This window comes from Trematomus bernacchii, unplaced genomic scaffold, assembly GCF_902827165.1.
Source record: "Trematomus bernacchii unplaced genomic scaffold, fTreBer1.1, whole genome shotgun sequence".
NCBI lineage: Eukaryota > Metazoa > Chordata > Actinopteri > Perciformes > Nototheniidae > Trematomus > Trematomus bernacchii.
The window spans coordinates 3,598,256-3,612,510 of NW_022987828.1; the positions used below are offsets into that span (position 1 = coordinate 3,598,256).

The 14,255-nt window shown below is 38.6% G+C and overlaps 4 protein-coding genes across 6 annotated transcripts; 3 read left to right on the forward strand and 1 right to left on the reverse strand.

Annotated features, from left to right (window-relative positions):
- Positions 1-6: 6 nt before the first annotated feature.
- On the forward strand, positions 7-3,398 carry mad2l1bp (MAD2L1 binding protein). Its single transcript, XM_034152239.1, has 3 exons — positions 7-416; positions 1,646-1,914; positions 2,360-3,398. Exons 1-3 carry the CDS (start codon positions 29-31, stop codon positions 2,885-2,887), a joined length of 1,185 nt encoding a protein of 394 aa, XP_034008130.1. The 5' UTR covers positions 7-28; the 3' UTR covers positions 2,888-3,398.
- On the reverse strand, positions 3,298-6,751 carry ephx5 (epoxide hydrolase 5). Of its 3 annotated transcripts, none has more exons than XM_034152235.1 (10): positions 6,641-6,751; positions 6,486-6,539; positions 6,136-6,349; positions 5,851-6,031; positions 5,535-5,744; positions 5,328-5,457; positions 4,811-5,022; positions 4,142-4,250; positions 3,896-4,021; positions 3,298-3,784 (listed from the first exon to the last, which is right to left on the reverse strand). In XM_034152235.1, the coding sequence occupies exons 1-10, from the start codon at positions 6,742-6,744 to the stop codon at positions 3,583-3,585; spliced, it is 1,542 nt and encodes a 513-aa protein (XP_034008126.1). In that variant the 5' UTR covers positions 6,745-6,751; the 3' UTR covers positions 3,298-3,582. The 3 variants fall into 3 exon arrangements, with proteins under 3 accessions (XP_034008126.1, XP_034008128.1, XP_034008129.1); XM_034152237.1 differs by having other exon boundaries at positions 6,486-6,544; positions 6,641-6,720; XM_034152238.1 differs by having other exon boundaries at positions 6,486-6,720.
- Positions 6,752-6,820: 69 nt separating this feature from the next.
- cst3 (cystatin C (amyloid angiopathy and cerebral hemorrhage)) lies at positions 6,821-9,530 on the forward strand. The gene is made up of 3 exons (XM_034152240.1): positions 6,821-7,132; positions 7,785-7,895; positions 9,126-9,530. The coding sequence occupies exons 1-3, from the start codon at positions 6,929-6,931 to the stop codon at positions 9,198-9,200; spliced, it is 390 nt and encodes a 129-aa protein (XP_034008131.1). The 5' UTR covers positions 6,821-6,928; the 3' UTR covers positions 9,201-9,530.
- Positions 9,531-10,005: 475 nt separating this feature from the next.
- si:dkey-76k16.5 (uncharacterized protein LOC566887 homolog) lies at positions 10,006-12,422 on the forward strand. Its single transcript, XM_034152474.1, has 5 exons — positions 10,006-10,308; positions 10,404-10,511; positions 10,643-10,763; positions 11,605-11,737; positions 11,853-12,422. Exons 1-5 carry the CDS (start codon positions 10,234-10,236, stop codon positions 12,250-12,252), a joined length of 837 nt encoding a protein of 278 aa, XP_034008365.1. The 5' UTR covers positions 10,006-10,233; the 3' UTR covers positions 12,253-12,422.
- Positions 12,423-14,255: the final 1,833 nt, after the last annotated feature.

Here is a 14,255-nt window from a genome sequence, read left to right on the forward strand (position 1 = left end):
GAAACACACGGCGGGGACATTCAAAACTATGGCAGGAGTATCGAATATATTTAAACTGACATTAAACTCTGAAGACATGGAAATCCCGTCTACTATTAACAGCGAAGATAACGTGATAGCGAGGCGCCTGTCGTTTTCTTCGGAAAAATATGTTATTACAACGGAGGAACCAAACATGACATGTAAAGAAGTCATAACGTTACAAAGTGTTCCCGACGACACAAATTCATGCGCACCGTCTGCGGAAGTAGCCCAACAACTTTCTACACTAGCCGTAAACACATGTTCTAACGCGAATAATGAAATGGAATTAAAAGATGCCTCCCCTAACCATCGACTTAATTCAAAACAGCAGAGCGTAAACAACTCAGAGGACATGGAAAACGCCGCTTTACCGTCCACACCCAGCCTGCCCGGTGAGTCACATCCATGGGACATGAGTGTGAAGCTGCATTGTAAAAACACTGCATTTCATTTTGATAGTCGGGGTCAAATTCAGGTTGTTTAGAGTTATCCTGTTCTCTAATTTAAGTTGGATACCGTATGTCTCAATAACATTTGACATTATCAAAATACTGCATATTCAAGACAGACATTCAATTTTCAACTTAGTTTTTCTATTTTCTATTTAGTTTTTCTATGTTCAACTTAGTAATAATAATAATAAACTAGTACTGAACTGAGATTCAGTTTTGAGGTACTTCCGATATTTTAATAAATGTTTACTACTCCATTACAGTTATTTATCACCAATAGGATACAGCTGGAACATATATTCAATTATGTTGAAACGATTAATAGTTTGAAGTAAAGGGTGAAATCATCTGATCCTAGTGTCCAACTGTTATTAGTTGTATCTCCTTTCTGTTTTTTAAATAATAGTCATTGTATATGAAGATGACCTTTAGTTTTTCTTGGAAACTCGAACATTCAAGGCGATAAGTTATTGGAGTGACTGTTATTTTGTATATATTGATTGTTGTGCTTTTATTTATGTCTTAATGTGTGCATATGTATACATGTGTCTGTTGATATATATATATATATATATATATATGTATACAGAGTTTTATACATCTTTTTATATATCTTTGTTATTGTTTTCGGGATTGTGGGAAACGGTATTTCGATCTCTGTCTGTACACACAAACTGAAAGATTGACAATAAAGTTGACTTTGACTTGACTTGATACTCTAACTTTACAGACACATATTTTGCAAATGTTTGCTTACAGAACAGTAACGTCAACAAAGATAATAGTATCCTGCAGTATTCAGAAAAAATGGCCCTATGCTGACCAGCTGCACTAAAATGCTGCTTTCACATTGAGGCATTAATCATTTTAATCCAGAAGTTTAACATGACTTATACAAACATAAACTGTATACATTTATCATTTAGCAATACTTGAAAAGCAGGACTTTAACTGATAACTGATTTGACTGACAATTGCTATTGTTGCCTACGAGTATCTAAATAATTATTCCACTGCTGGCAGACAGTGGTATGTTAAGTGGAAATGTGGACAATGGTTTTATAGGAATACTGGCCTTGCTAAATTGAATTGACTTTAACCAGCTGAAATTGGGCAGGAATGGTCTGTTGCTCACCCTAATGACATTATTCTGGTTCTTATTTGGACAGATAACAACCAAGAAGAGGACATTTCTGGTCAGAGCAGTGTGACTGCCTGTCAACAGCTCAGTAACTCAGAGGACAGTGATATGGAGGTGATGAGACGAGCGCAGGACAATGGCTGTGTGAACGTGGTTTTCCCTGGAACTGTGACTCAGGAAGGCTGCTGCCGCTTCGTCAGTGAGATCCTCAAGTGCATCCTCTATCAGAGACAGCAACTGCCCATGACATATGACCAGCTGGTGTACTCCCAGAAGAAACAGCAAGCCTCCATGCAGGTGAATTAGGAACACGTCTGCACCTTCAAGATTCAAAGGCTTTATTGTCATATGCAGCTACAGCGAGAAAATCCTAAATCCCAAGCTCCTCCAACAATGCAACATATATTATACCATAAAATAATGAAAGTAAAAAATAGTGCAAATCATATAATGGTGCAAGTAAAATGCAGAATTAGGTAAATGATATACAGGTAAACTAGGGTGAGATCAGACAGAATACAAAATGAAATACTGTATATTGTACTTATATATAAGTATGTTGAACATAATCAGATGTATTTGCTATAAACTTATGTAAGTGATTAATACAAATGCATAGTTGGATAGGATCTTGAGACATGGCAGCCATACATGGTGGCATTTTGCGCAAATGTTAAAAAATTAAGAAATTATGTGGATTTGAGATGAACTTAAACAGTTTATTTAATGTTTTGCTTTTCAGGATGAAGACATAGTAGCTCGGAGGCCGGGGCAGTCTGCAGACGTGAGCTGGCGCAAGTGTCAGCAGACCCTTCAGGAGCTGGAGGAGGTGCTGCAGCAGCTGGAGGTGCTCTTCTCCCTCAGCAGGGTGCCCCGTGTGCTGCTGCTGATGGGTGGCTCCCTCACCCTCCCCAAAGAGCTGTATGAGATCAACATGGAGGCCCTGGTATTGGCTGGTGGAGACAAAAGTTTACGGGTGTCCGCATGCTTAAGGCAACTCTTCCGGACTCTGTTTGTGGCCGACCTTTTGTCGGACACCAAACCTGTTCGTTTGATTCCCACCACCGTCTTGGTACTGGCCCACAGGGACTGCGGCGTAGGGTGGTTCCGCCCTAAACTACAATTTAAAGTGCCAACCCGTGTAAAGAACCAAATTATCGCTCTGTCTACTGATCCCAGCACCTGCAAGGAACCAATGGCCCAGGGGTCCGACTGGGAGGATTATGTGTGGTTTCAGGCACCCATGACCATCAAGGGCTTCGGCAAGTGACATCAGGAGTTGGGAAGCACATAGTCTGAGATGCGGCTCTCTTTTTGGAGCCGGTTTCCTACAATTTAATTGTATTGGTGGTTCAAAGGAATTAAAAACTTGAATTTTTAACTGACCTGTCCGTATTTTAATGAATTATGAGTAACATGTTTTCTACTTGACACTTAAAAACAAAAGTGTGTTTATTGACGCCGGCAGTGAGGTGTATTATCCTCTTTTATCCTCTTATGAAATACTGAGATAATTTGTTCTTAGGAACCTTTGTTGGCATAATCTGTTTGAGCACATTGTGTATTGTTTATATTTCTGAAGAATGTTTTGCAGAAAACACTTGCTAATTGGACATCAAACATAAAACAACACATTAATGGTGCAACACATTTTTAAAGAGCGAGAACTTGAAGTGTCTATTGTTTTAATCATTTTAATTGCTTTAATCTTATCTTTAGATATATTCAAGTGCCAGTATCATCTGTGTATATGTTTACATTTTATTAAAACGTGAAAACGATTTAAACAATGCTGACATTTCTTAACACAATCAAGGAATGAGGTGCATTGTAGTGTGGAAATAATCTTAGTAAAGATGAAGTGCATTCATATCTCATTTGGAATGAGTAAACAAAATCGAATAACAGCATTAATAATGAACAGATGTACCATAATTACGTTGGTGTGTAACTGCATTAACACGGTCAGAACTTCTCCACTTTTTTCACAAACTGGACAAAGTCGTTGGCTAGCAGCTGGGGCTCCTCAAAGGCAGCAAAGTGACCGCCTCGTGGCATGTAATTGTACGACTGGATGTTTCGATACCTAATCTGTGCCCAAGACTTGGGGCAGTGCAACAGCTCGTTGGGGAAGGCGGCAAGTCCAGTGGGTACAAATATTCCTGTCCTAAAACACAAGAGGAAAATCGAATCAGAGGTATGACATGGTGTGATTATAAGGTTGTCTAATTTGTAAAACAAATGACAGTTTGGATAATAGGAGCATCTAACCACATACTTTGCATCCACTCTGTTGTCTGGATTTCCCTTGAAGTTCTCTTTGTAGAAGCGCATGGAGGAGACGATGGAGCCTGTGGTCCAGTAGATCATCACGTTTGTCAGGAGGTCATCCAGGCTGAATTTCCTGTATGGATGCAGACATTATTTAACAAACAGCCAGCAACAATCCAATAATCTTTGTTGAATCTATCATACAATATATTTATATATGCCTAAAAAGGCAAAACTGAATTTTGTCTTGTACCTCTCCAGCCCACCATCCTCTAGATCTCTGTTCCTATTATCAGTCCAGGTGGAGAACTTCTCCAGGATGTAGGCCGCCAAGCCTACAGGAGAGTCATTGGCTCCACAGCCTGTAACCACAAAATAAGATATTGAAGAGATAGTTTGGATGTTTCAAATTAGAGTAATATGAGGTACATATCCAGAGTTAGTGTATACAGATGTTAAGCATTGTTCTGCTGGGGCTGGGATCATCAGCAAAATCTATTTTATCCTCCTAAAAATACTCCTTTGTCAAATAAACCTTATTTTACCTTATAGAACACTGAAGTTGCTGGTCTACCGCTGCCACAATCGGTTAGTTTGTGATACTGTGTGACTGATGTGTTAAATGATTCGTTTGGATTCATCAGGTCAGGTCACAATGACTGTTTTTGCAAATGGAGTATAGTTGCTTTAATGGAAGCATAGACAGTAAAGGCTTCAGTTCCCTGTGGATTGATGACTTTTGCCCTCTCTTTTTCTCGAAACTGAATATGGATAAATACTTCATACAACACCACCTAAAAAATCTGAACTTTCACTTAAAGCGCTTAATAAATAGTCAACTGAGATAATAAAAATACTAGCAACGGTGGTTTGTCTTTGACCTGTCAGCAGTGTCAATATGATCATCAGAATGTGTCCCCACCTGCAGTGTCTGGTTTAGTGGCCTGGATGTGTAAGTAGCCGGTTTCCTTTAGGATTTCCCAGACATTCTTCTCAAAGAAAGGGAACAACCGGCGAACATCTTCCCGACTCAAGCCCACCAGGAAGGGCAGATAAGGTCCAATAATGAGGGAAAGCATCACTTTGAACCCTTTGTTTGACATATACATGTTTAAGTGCAGACCTTTCACGCATCTGGAAAAGATTACAAAAAAATATAAATTACAGTTAATGTCTAACAGGATTTGAATCTGTATTAAGTTACACATTTTAGCTAGAAATGCTAGTTTTGATCATGTTTTTTCTTTTGACCTTTCTCCAGCCTACAGGAATTTGTCGAGCAAGTAGTTTTGGTCGATTATGAACTTTGCACACAGCAAACACTGTTTCACATTTCTGTAAGAATCTCACATTGCTCCCTTAAATAAACCAGTGGGTGTGGCAAATTCCACTGAAGTGATACAACTTGAGGCATGTTATGGCTTGTTTTTCTGTCTTACTGCGGTTTCATCTGTGACATGTTGGTGGTGATGAGAGAGCCCCAGTCTCCACCCTGCAGATAGAACTGGGAGAATCCTAAACGCTCCATCAGTGTCAGGAAAATTCGGGCAGCAGCGAGACTGTTAAATCCTGAAAAGATACAAAAAAAACACATCTGTTAATCTGCTGCTCTAGCAGAAATACATACATTACTTAGAATCCTCTACCTTGTTTGTGGGAGGCTTCTGAGAAAGCGTAGCCAGGGATAGATGGACAGATGACCTCAAACACAACACCATCCTGGTTCTCTGTGAGAAGTGGCAGAATTCTGTAGAACTCATAGAAGGAGCCAGGCCAACCGTGAACGAGCATAAGAGGCAGAACCTTCTGGTTGTCACGGTGTGGTGGTCGCACGTGAATGAAGTGCACATCCAATCCTGCATCAAAGCAAAAGCATTGGTGCTTAAAGAAAGTAAATAGTGTGTGGAATGATTCTTTAAAAATATTACTCGAAAGCAAAACCTGTTTATATAGCGTGTGTACCTTCTATTTTGGTTTTGAAGTGTGGATACTTGTTAAGCACCTCCACCTGCTTTTTCCAGTCAAATGTGTGTCTCCAATAGGAAACCACTTTCTTGAGATGTGTGGAGTTGAATCCATACTGGAAGCAGCTATCTTCCAAAGGATCAGCATAGCGGGTTCTGTCAATGCGCTCATGAAGGTCCTGTTGAGTAAGAGCACTGTTGATTACTTGTCAAAAACATGTCTGAATGCTACTTTAAATATGATTATTAATGATTAAACAGTTTGTTAAGAGCTCAAAAGGACCTCTATCTCTTCATCTGAGGTTTGCACTTTGAAGGGATATATTTGATCATCCTCTGACAGTGGCTTCTCTCCTGCTCCCCACCATCCTTCACCAAGGGGGATACTTTTGACTTGTCTTCTCTTCTGCACCATGTATGCCAGTATGCCCCCAGCTGCCACTGCTGAGCCTATTAGGAGTTGCTTTTGGAAGGCATCCAAACTGCAGAATGTTCCCCTGCAGAATGTGGGAAAATAAGGAAACAAACACATTGGAGATAATCACAGCTGTAGAATAAGTATAAATATATTACAGATATATAATAGGTATACATATTTAGCAAATTGGGGAATTAGTCGCTTATCCTACTTACTTAAGAACCTGGAGTCTTTCCATTGCGCAGTTCCAAAGGTGAGTTTTTTCTAGCCTGCACTTGTAGGGCAGAGGTAAAAAGTTTCATTTTCCGCACCGCTCATCGAATTTTGTGCAAAGCAAGCCAAAATCCAAACCACATGCGTTTCAACATACCTTGGTTGCCTCCTCTTAAGTTTTCCCTTCAGATAATGTGGGAATGTGTTCAAGTGGTAGTGGTAAGCCACTACGGGAGTCGGCGATGAACAAATCGAGCACATTCGCGACTGGATAAAATGAAAACCAAGAGGGAGGGGTTTGTGTTGCAGAGGTTGATGATTGGCTGCGAGAGGTGTCAATCCCCGTGAACAAAACAGCCGTTGCCTTGTTGTTTATATAAAACGGAGGCGAGACGTCGAGCTGTTGTGTTGTGGTATTGCTTGTTACGGTAAGACAGTAAGAGACATGATGTGGAAGATTGTCCTCCTTGTTCTTGCGGTGGCTTTTGCCGTCGGCTCATCATCACAAATGATGGGGGGGTATACAAACATAGATGTCAATGACGAAGGGGCTCAAAATGCCCTCAACTTCGCTGTCGTCGAACACAACAAGCAATCCAACAGCATGTTCCTCAGCCAGGTGGCAGAAGTGGTGGGGATGAAGAGACAGGTTAGTAACCTTTAAGCTGGGCTTTTGAATGTCTCAAGATTTGACTTTACAGACATGGTAAAATCAAGATACTTTGTTTATATGCAACCGTTGTCGTGGGCCTGCTTTTACGCCTGCGCCCATCAGGCTAAATGTTTCCTTGTCACTCCTTATCCACATAAAGGCACATACAACAGCAGAGGGGGGAGAAGTACTCAGATCTTGTACTTAAGTAAAAGTAACCGATTTGATTATAATTAATGATGCATTAATGTGTTTATCAAAGCTGGTAAAGGTGCAGCTAGTTTTTAGAGAAAAGTTAGTATACTGTAGGGTAGTTACTGAATGTTACTCCAGATGTAACTTAAGTATTATTTAACTGATGTGGACTCAAACAACATGTTGGCCCTTTGAGCACAGACACCCTAATCCAATCAAACCCTGGTATATGAAGTCTGAATGTTTGTCACTATAAGATGTCATGGAAGACCACCCAAGCTTTTAAAAATGCATAAATGAGACATTAAGAATCTGATCATGATAATTGTTGTGATCTTTTAAACTTTGGTGGGATGTAATAGCTGACAGTTTTGCCTTGATTCTGCATTGCTAAAGGGCTTTATCATAAAGGATTTCAATGATTTGTTTTTCTAACAACCAGTTCTTCTTACAGTTGGTTGCTGGTTTGAAATACGTCATAACCGTGAGAATGGGGAAGACCCCCTGCAGAAAGGGCACTGCAAACGAAGTGTGTGCCATCCACCAAGACCCAACACAGGCTCTGGTAAGGAGTTTATTAAGAGGCTCCAATCTCAGCTTCATGAAGAAATAAACCCCAATTGTATTTATTAATTGGAAGCTTTTAGACGTAATGTTTAAATTCCATACAGTAGACTTGTATTGCTATCCTCAACAATAGACCACAAACTATCAGATTGTGACATAATTTGTTACTTCCCCTATATGAGTCATCGGGTTTTGTTTGTTGCTGTCTGCAAAGAGAAGTCAGGGAGGAGAACTGCCTCCTCCATTTTAACTAGATGACTAAGCTTAACGAATAATTCTACATTTGCCTATTACAAATGAAAGAGGTCCATTGAAAGAGGAAAATATTTGATTACTTAAAGGGGACCTATCATGCAAAATGCACTTTTGTACGTCTTTTATACATGAATATGTGTCCCCGGTGTTCCAGGGAACTCACCAAGTGTCAGAAAACACAACCCTCTCTATTTTCCTCCATACCCAAATCTCTAAAAAAGGGGCTGCAACAGATCTGATCAAAACTGATCCAGATTTGAACACTGTCCTGACGTCAGGACGGTGGCGCTACGGCTATTGGGCCAACTCTCCACCTATCAGGGGAATGTGGGGTTGGGCCACGGCCGGCCATTGCCGCTCGAAAGCGCTGGAGACGCTGTAGTACATATGCCAGGCCTGTAAGTGGCGCTGTAGCCTGCCACAAAAGCAGCGAAGAAGACTTCCCGCGCATGGTTACCATGGTTACCCTTCTGTTTATTCTGAATAACGACTCTATATAATAATAGGCTATAATAAAACACGGAGGACGGAGATCTATTTTTCTCCCCCTCTTCTGACTTGATCAGAGCGGCTCCCCTCTCCTGCAGGGGGGCGTGGTCAGCTGCAGCTCACAGAATCAGCCCCCTGCAAAAACAGGGCTGGAGAACAGCACCGAGCAAAATGAGGCATGGCTAAAATGCATGATCTGTTTGGTATTTTGAAAACAGAAACTTATAAATATACCTTGTATAGGTATGGCCCTACAATATATCATTTAAATATAGCATGATAGGTGTCCTTTAAATTAAATCTGATTCTTAAATAATCAGGATCTTTGAACATGGGGAATGGGGGATGATATGGTTTGCAAGTTATGCTATGTTGATCTTTGACTTTGATCTAATCTCAAAGTTGCAATGCTATATTCTGTGCTACAATGCTATAAAAATATATATATATATATATATATGATGTCACTTTTTTTCTTTTTCAGCCCTACCAGTGCGAATTCACAGTGCTGGTCGTCCCATGGCGTAATGAGACCAAGATGCTCGGGCAGAAATGCTAGAAAGAGAACTACGTGGAAAATCTCCAGTGCTGGAATTGTTTGCAGAATATCCCTTAATCAGAACAATATGTTTTTGGTTAGATAAACCAGAAAAGTAGTAACATTTCCATTTTCTGCCTAAGCTACTATACTTTATGCTAAAATCAATACCTGTTGACCTTTCCTATACAGTATTGCAATGTTTGACATTTACATTAATTTTAGAAAAGCCACTTTGTACTGCATAATCACTTAACCTAGCAAATACCAAATAATTATTAACTGAACTGTTGATTAGGCTATTAAAACATGCTGTTTTGAAATGAAAATAAAGCATCTTGTCAACCTACATCAATGTGTTCATGTGGTGAATGTAAATCAATATTAGACTTTTGCTATCCAGGTCTCAGATTGATATTAAATAATTTTATAGAAACATGTTTTGTTGTGATTCTTTAGCATACATTAACTGACGTGGCCAATAAGATAAAAGTGTTATTTAAGATGAGAAGTTTAAAAAAAACAAAAAAACATTTCTGCCTCTGCAGATCAATTAATTTTTTTCAATCACCTCCGTAAAAACATCCAACTAATTTTTCTATTTTTTTTTTTTATTCGAATACAGAGCATGAAACTAGAGTGTTTTACCAGTTCTAAACTCTTGTCCCTAGTTGGGCTTTTATTTTGAAAATTGATAGCGGATGTTTGAACTTTAGCAGTTGGTAACTTATTAGCCATCAATGTTTCAGCTTTATTTATTTTGAATCATCTCTTCTTAAATAATTGCCCAAATGGGATGACTCAAAATGGGATAAAAACAAAAGCTTTTATTTTCGGACATGAAGTATTTTTCTGTTTAAGTATAGACCTTTATATATACAGTCTATGGTATAGACACGCCCGTCGGGTATGAGTGACAACCACATACTGAACACAGACAGGACCGACTGTAAAATGAATGATTTACTAATGCTGAGACCATTTTTATTGTAAGTGAACAGTTAAACCGATACTCAGGGAAACTGCATTATTAAAGAATCTTCACTCCCGAAGCATGAAGGTCCTGAACAAAGACGAACTAAAGGTTGCAGAAGGAGTTCTCCTGAAGCACTTACCCAGGAGTTTAAAGGTAGGCTATACGACACCAGCCAATATGTCAGCGTACTCGCAGTGTCTTTCATCCTAATATAGGTTATTGTTGCTCTAAACGACTCTTGTTTTCAGGTATACGGTTTCCTCTATGGCATAAACAGGAATAAACCAAGCACACTGGAGGTAATCGTTGATACATGGCCTAATTTTAACATCATCATTTGTAGACCCGACCCAAAGGTGAGTTCAAATCCCATTGGAGAATTGGATACGTTGTGGACTTTATTGACATTATTTCTAAATCTAATCTATTTTCTAATATATTTCTAAATCTAATCTAATCTAATCTAAATCTAGTGTTTACTTCACAGAACAAGCGCGCTCTGGAGTTCATGAAAAAAGTCACGTACTACAGCATGGATGACCAGATTTTAAGAAAAGTGCTGACAGAAGAAAATGCAATTGACTGGAGCACTTATTTTCTTATTGGAGGTGAGTTTATATCAGTGCTTATCATTCCACAGGTAGTGCAGGTTTATGTTATTGGTGTAATGTAACTACAGGTAAGTAACCCTTCATTAAACCAAATACTTTAGGCCTACGTAGGTAACCGTAATATTTCACTGGTCACTTATGGCTTTTAGCAATACTACAATGCAAAGTTAGCCTATATTTGTACATTTTATTTCACTATATTTGACATGTTTTATTTGCAGTTTGTGAAGGAACCATATTTTCTCAGTCCACATTTTTATACATATGTAGCCTACTTTGAACTCTAAAATATTATGTGACTATATTATTATTATATTACCTCCACGTGACCGTAATATAATGTATATTATTATGAAATGGGCCATTCTGCATGGTGAGAACTTTTAATTTCGGTAAATTATGTATATTTTGATGACAATACTTGAGAAAAATGTTGAATGCAGGGCTTTTCTTGAGAGGAGAGTACTTCAACATATATCTAAATACTATTATACTAGTTACAACTTTATGAAAACAATTTTACCCAGGAAACGTACAGTATGACAACAGTTAATATACATTATTATGAAACTACCAAACAGTTTACTTGAACTCCATCTAGGCCGTAACAACCGTAACAGTAACACGGTTGTTAGACGTTAAAACATCACTTATATGATCCTTACAACCTTCATTTTGATTGCAATCCTTACAACTGTAATTAAGTAATTTTACAATGGGGTTTTACATTTTGTCCTGAGTCGAAGGGGTGATAAACTACATAATTTACTAATGGTGAAACTCTTGCAAAGAAAAATGTCAGGATGGTGTAAACATGTGATTACTCTTTGTCCTGCAGGATTTGACATTTCTCATGCCCCCATCCTCAAAGAAGTGTCTTCTCACAGAGGAATCAACAACCGATGCTATACTGCAGTGCGCCTTCTGTATTTGCCAGACAGCACCCATCTGCTCAAACCAGCAGCTGACAGGTACAGTCAGATCATTACAATGTACTTTTAAGGATATGTGTGCACATTTCACTCATATCTGTAAAAAGCAAAATAATGTTGAAGATGACGGTTATCATAATCTGTTTCTCTGCAGTGAGCTTGAATCAAGGATTTCATCTCTTAACCTTTCCCATGTTGACTTGGTGAATACAACCTGGAAGTTTGGAGGGAATAAGCAGGGTTACAGGAACATTGAAAACCTCATCAGCAACTTCCCATCATGCTGCATCACTGACGGCCAGGGTCAGCCGCTGTCCTGGATCCTGGTGTATGATTACTGTGCATTGGGCTTATTGTACACTCTGCCAGAGCACAGAGGGAAAGGCTACGGCAAAGTCCTGGTCAGCACCATGGCCAAGAGACTCCACTCTCAGGGCTATCCGGTGTACTGCTTCATAGAGGAGGAGAATGACACCTCCTACAAGCTCTTTAAAAATCTGGGTTTCATTGAGGAACCCTCTTACAGGGCGGCATGGTTGGAATTCAACTTTTGATTTTGTACTCATTGTGATCGAGTTTATAGCTGACATAATATCAGGTAAACATTGTTTTTCTCAGTGAATGAATATGGGAGCAAACTATTCATTTTACAAATGTTAAAGGCTCTCCAAAACAATGCATCAAAACCTGTTTGGTAACAATGGTTCCCCTAAATAAAGACATGTCATGCATACGTGTTGTAGTCATGTTTTGTTAAAAAGTATGTTCTTCTTTTCAAACTACCTGCATCAAAGCTTCAGCAGCTTCCCACTGACAGGTCAGTCCAGAAGTTTTTTTCAATACAATAAAACAAATATTCACACTTCTGAAACAAGCTTAAAACATCTTTGTTGTATCAGTCTAGTTATACTAGACAGATTTATTGGTGATGGTCTACAAACATATTAAATAATACACTGAACATCAGTGCTATAAAAGTAACTTAGTAAATGTACACAAGTACTGTACTTAACTACACATTTGCAGTACTTGTACTTTACATGAGTATTCACATTATATGCTATTGAATACTATAACTCAACCATTTTGCAGGCCAATTTATTACTTTTGACTCAACATTTGTATGCAGATTTATATTTTTTTACGAAATATATATCACCTAATAAATGATGATGTATCATTTTAGATTAAGATGCTCATCAGTAAATGCAGTATTTAAATTACCCCAACATTTTCTAGCTACAACACTGAAGTCGGATATTAAACATTAACTCATAAATTGTATAAGGTGAAATTATGAAACAGTAATGTCAAACGAATAGCAATATAGGACATAAGTAAAACAGATCTGTCACGTCACATGAACAAGATTTGTACTACCTTTTTTAGTCACGTGTCGAAAGTGCGACTCGGATATCCAGTGTATGCCATGGATGTATAATAAGAACGTGTATGCTCGGAAGCCAACTTTAGCTTTGCTTTTTACTGGCACGCTCGACACACTTCCATTACCGTACAGCCAATCACAATGCGTGACGTCATTGGTAAGCGACGGACCCCGAACACATATGGTAGGGCCATGGATGTATAATAGGGTAGGGCGAATACATGGTACTGACTGTCACTACCCGATCCGTTCACCTGCCCGATCGGTACTGCGCATGTGCGAGATGGTCCGCCATATTGGACAACTCCGTACGGCAACCCAACTAGGACACTTGACACAGTGGCTTTTGGCAAAGCACACAAAAAAACTCAAAAAACCGAGAGAGATGAGTTATTGTTATTACAACGTGACTTCACTATTATTTAACAACTATTTCTATTGGGTTCTTTTATTTGGGGTTAAGTACATTGTCAGAATAAGTGAGAAATGGATTTAACTTCTGTTAGACAGCTATCATACTGAATAAATATTTATGCAAAAACGTATGGCATTAATAATGTATATCTAATTACATTAAAAAATGTATGGCATTAATAATGTATATCTAATTACATTAACTGTGAATGTCTTTCATTTTATTTAAAATGAACAATTACATACAACATTTTCCATAAAAAAGTTGATTCAAGAATAAATCTCTGTTATTAGATCAGTACTTTTCTTATATGACTATTATTGCTAAATTTGAAAGGTCTTTACCAGCTTTGGAATTATATATATATATATAGCACCTTCTGCCATCCCATCTCTACTGACAATCATTAACACTTAGATTTTATGATATCGTAAGCATCGTCAGTGATTGACTTGAACACTGAGAATGTATTTATTAACTTCAGACATTTTCATATACAAATGTGATCATACACCAACACACTTTTTAGAGATACACATTTTTCACACACAACGCACAACCATTTACTAAATTAAACCATATCCCATCATAATACGAGCAAATAAAAAGGCACAACAATAAATATATTATGTGTGTGTGTGTGTGTGTGTGTGTGTGTGTGTGTGTGTGTGTGTGTGTGTGGGGGGGGGGGGGGGGTTGTTAAGATCCAGGTCCAATGGGGGCAGAGGGGAGAGGTGGGTTCAGCATCCTACAGG

Coding starts and splice junctions, on each gene's coding strand:
- si:dkey-76k16.5 (XM_034152474.1), top strand. CDS start 10,234: ATGAAGGTCCTGAACAAAGACGAACTAAAGGTTGCAGAAGGAGTTCTC. Junction 10,309..10,403: donor ACTTACCCAGGAGTTTAAAG/GTAGGCTATACG, acceptor TCTTGTTTTCAG/GTATACGGTTTCCTCTATGG. Junction 10,764..11,604: donor CACTTATTTTCTTATTGGAG/GTGAGTTTATAT, acceptor TTTGTCCTGCAG/GATTTGACATTTCTCATGCC.
- ephx5 (XM_034152235.1), bottom strand. CDS start 6,744: ATGTGCTCGATTTGTTCATCGCCGACTCCCGTAGTGGCTTACCACTAC. Junction 5,745..5,850: donor CTTCAAAACCAAAATAGAAG/GTACACACGCTA, acceptor GCTTTGATGCAG/GATTGGATGTGCACTTCATT. Junction 4,022..4,141: donor GAGGATGGTGGGCTGGAGAG/GTACAAGACAAA, acceptor GCATCCATACAG/GAAATTCAGCCTGGATGACC.
- mad2l1bp (XM_034152239.1), top strand. CDS start 29: ATGGCAGGAGTATCGAATATATTTAAACTGACATTAAACTCTGAAGAC. Junction 417..1,645: donor GTCCACACCCAGCCTGCCCG/GTGAGTCACATC, acceptor TTATTTGGACAG/ATAACAACCAAGAAGAGGAC. Junction 1,915..2,359: donor AACAGCAAGCCTCCATGCAG/GTGAATTAGGAA, acceptor TTTGCTTTTCAG/GATGAAGACATAGTAGCTCG.
- cst3 (XM_034152240.1), top strand. CDS start 6,929: ATGATGTGGAAGATTGTCCTCCTTGTTCTTGCGGTGGCTTTTGCCGTC. Junction 7,133..7,784: donor TGGTGGGGATGAAGAGACAG/GTTAGTAACCTT, acceptor TTCTTCTTACAG/TTGGTTGCTGGTTTGAAATA. Junction 7,896..9,125: donor AAGACCCAACACAGGCTCTG/GTAAGGAGTTTA, acceptor TTTCTTTTTCAG/CCCTACCAGTGCGAATTCAC.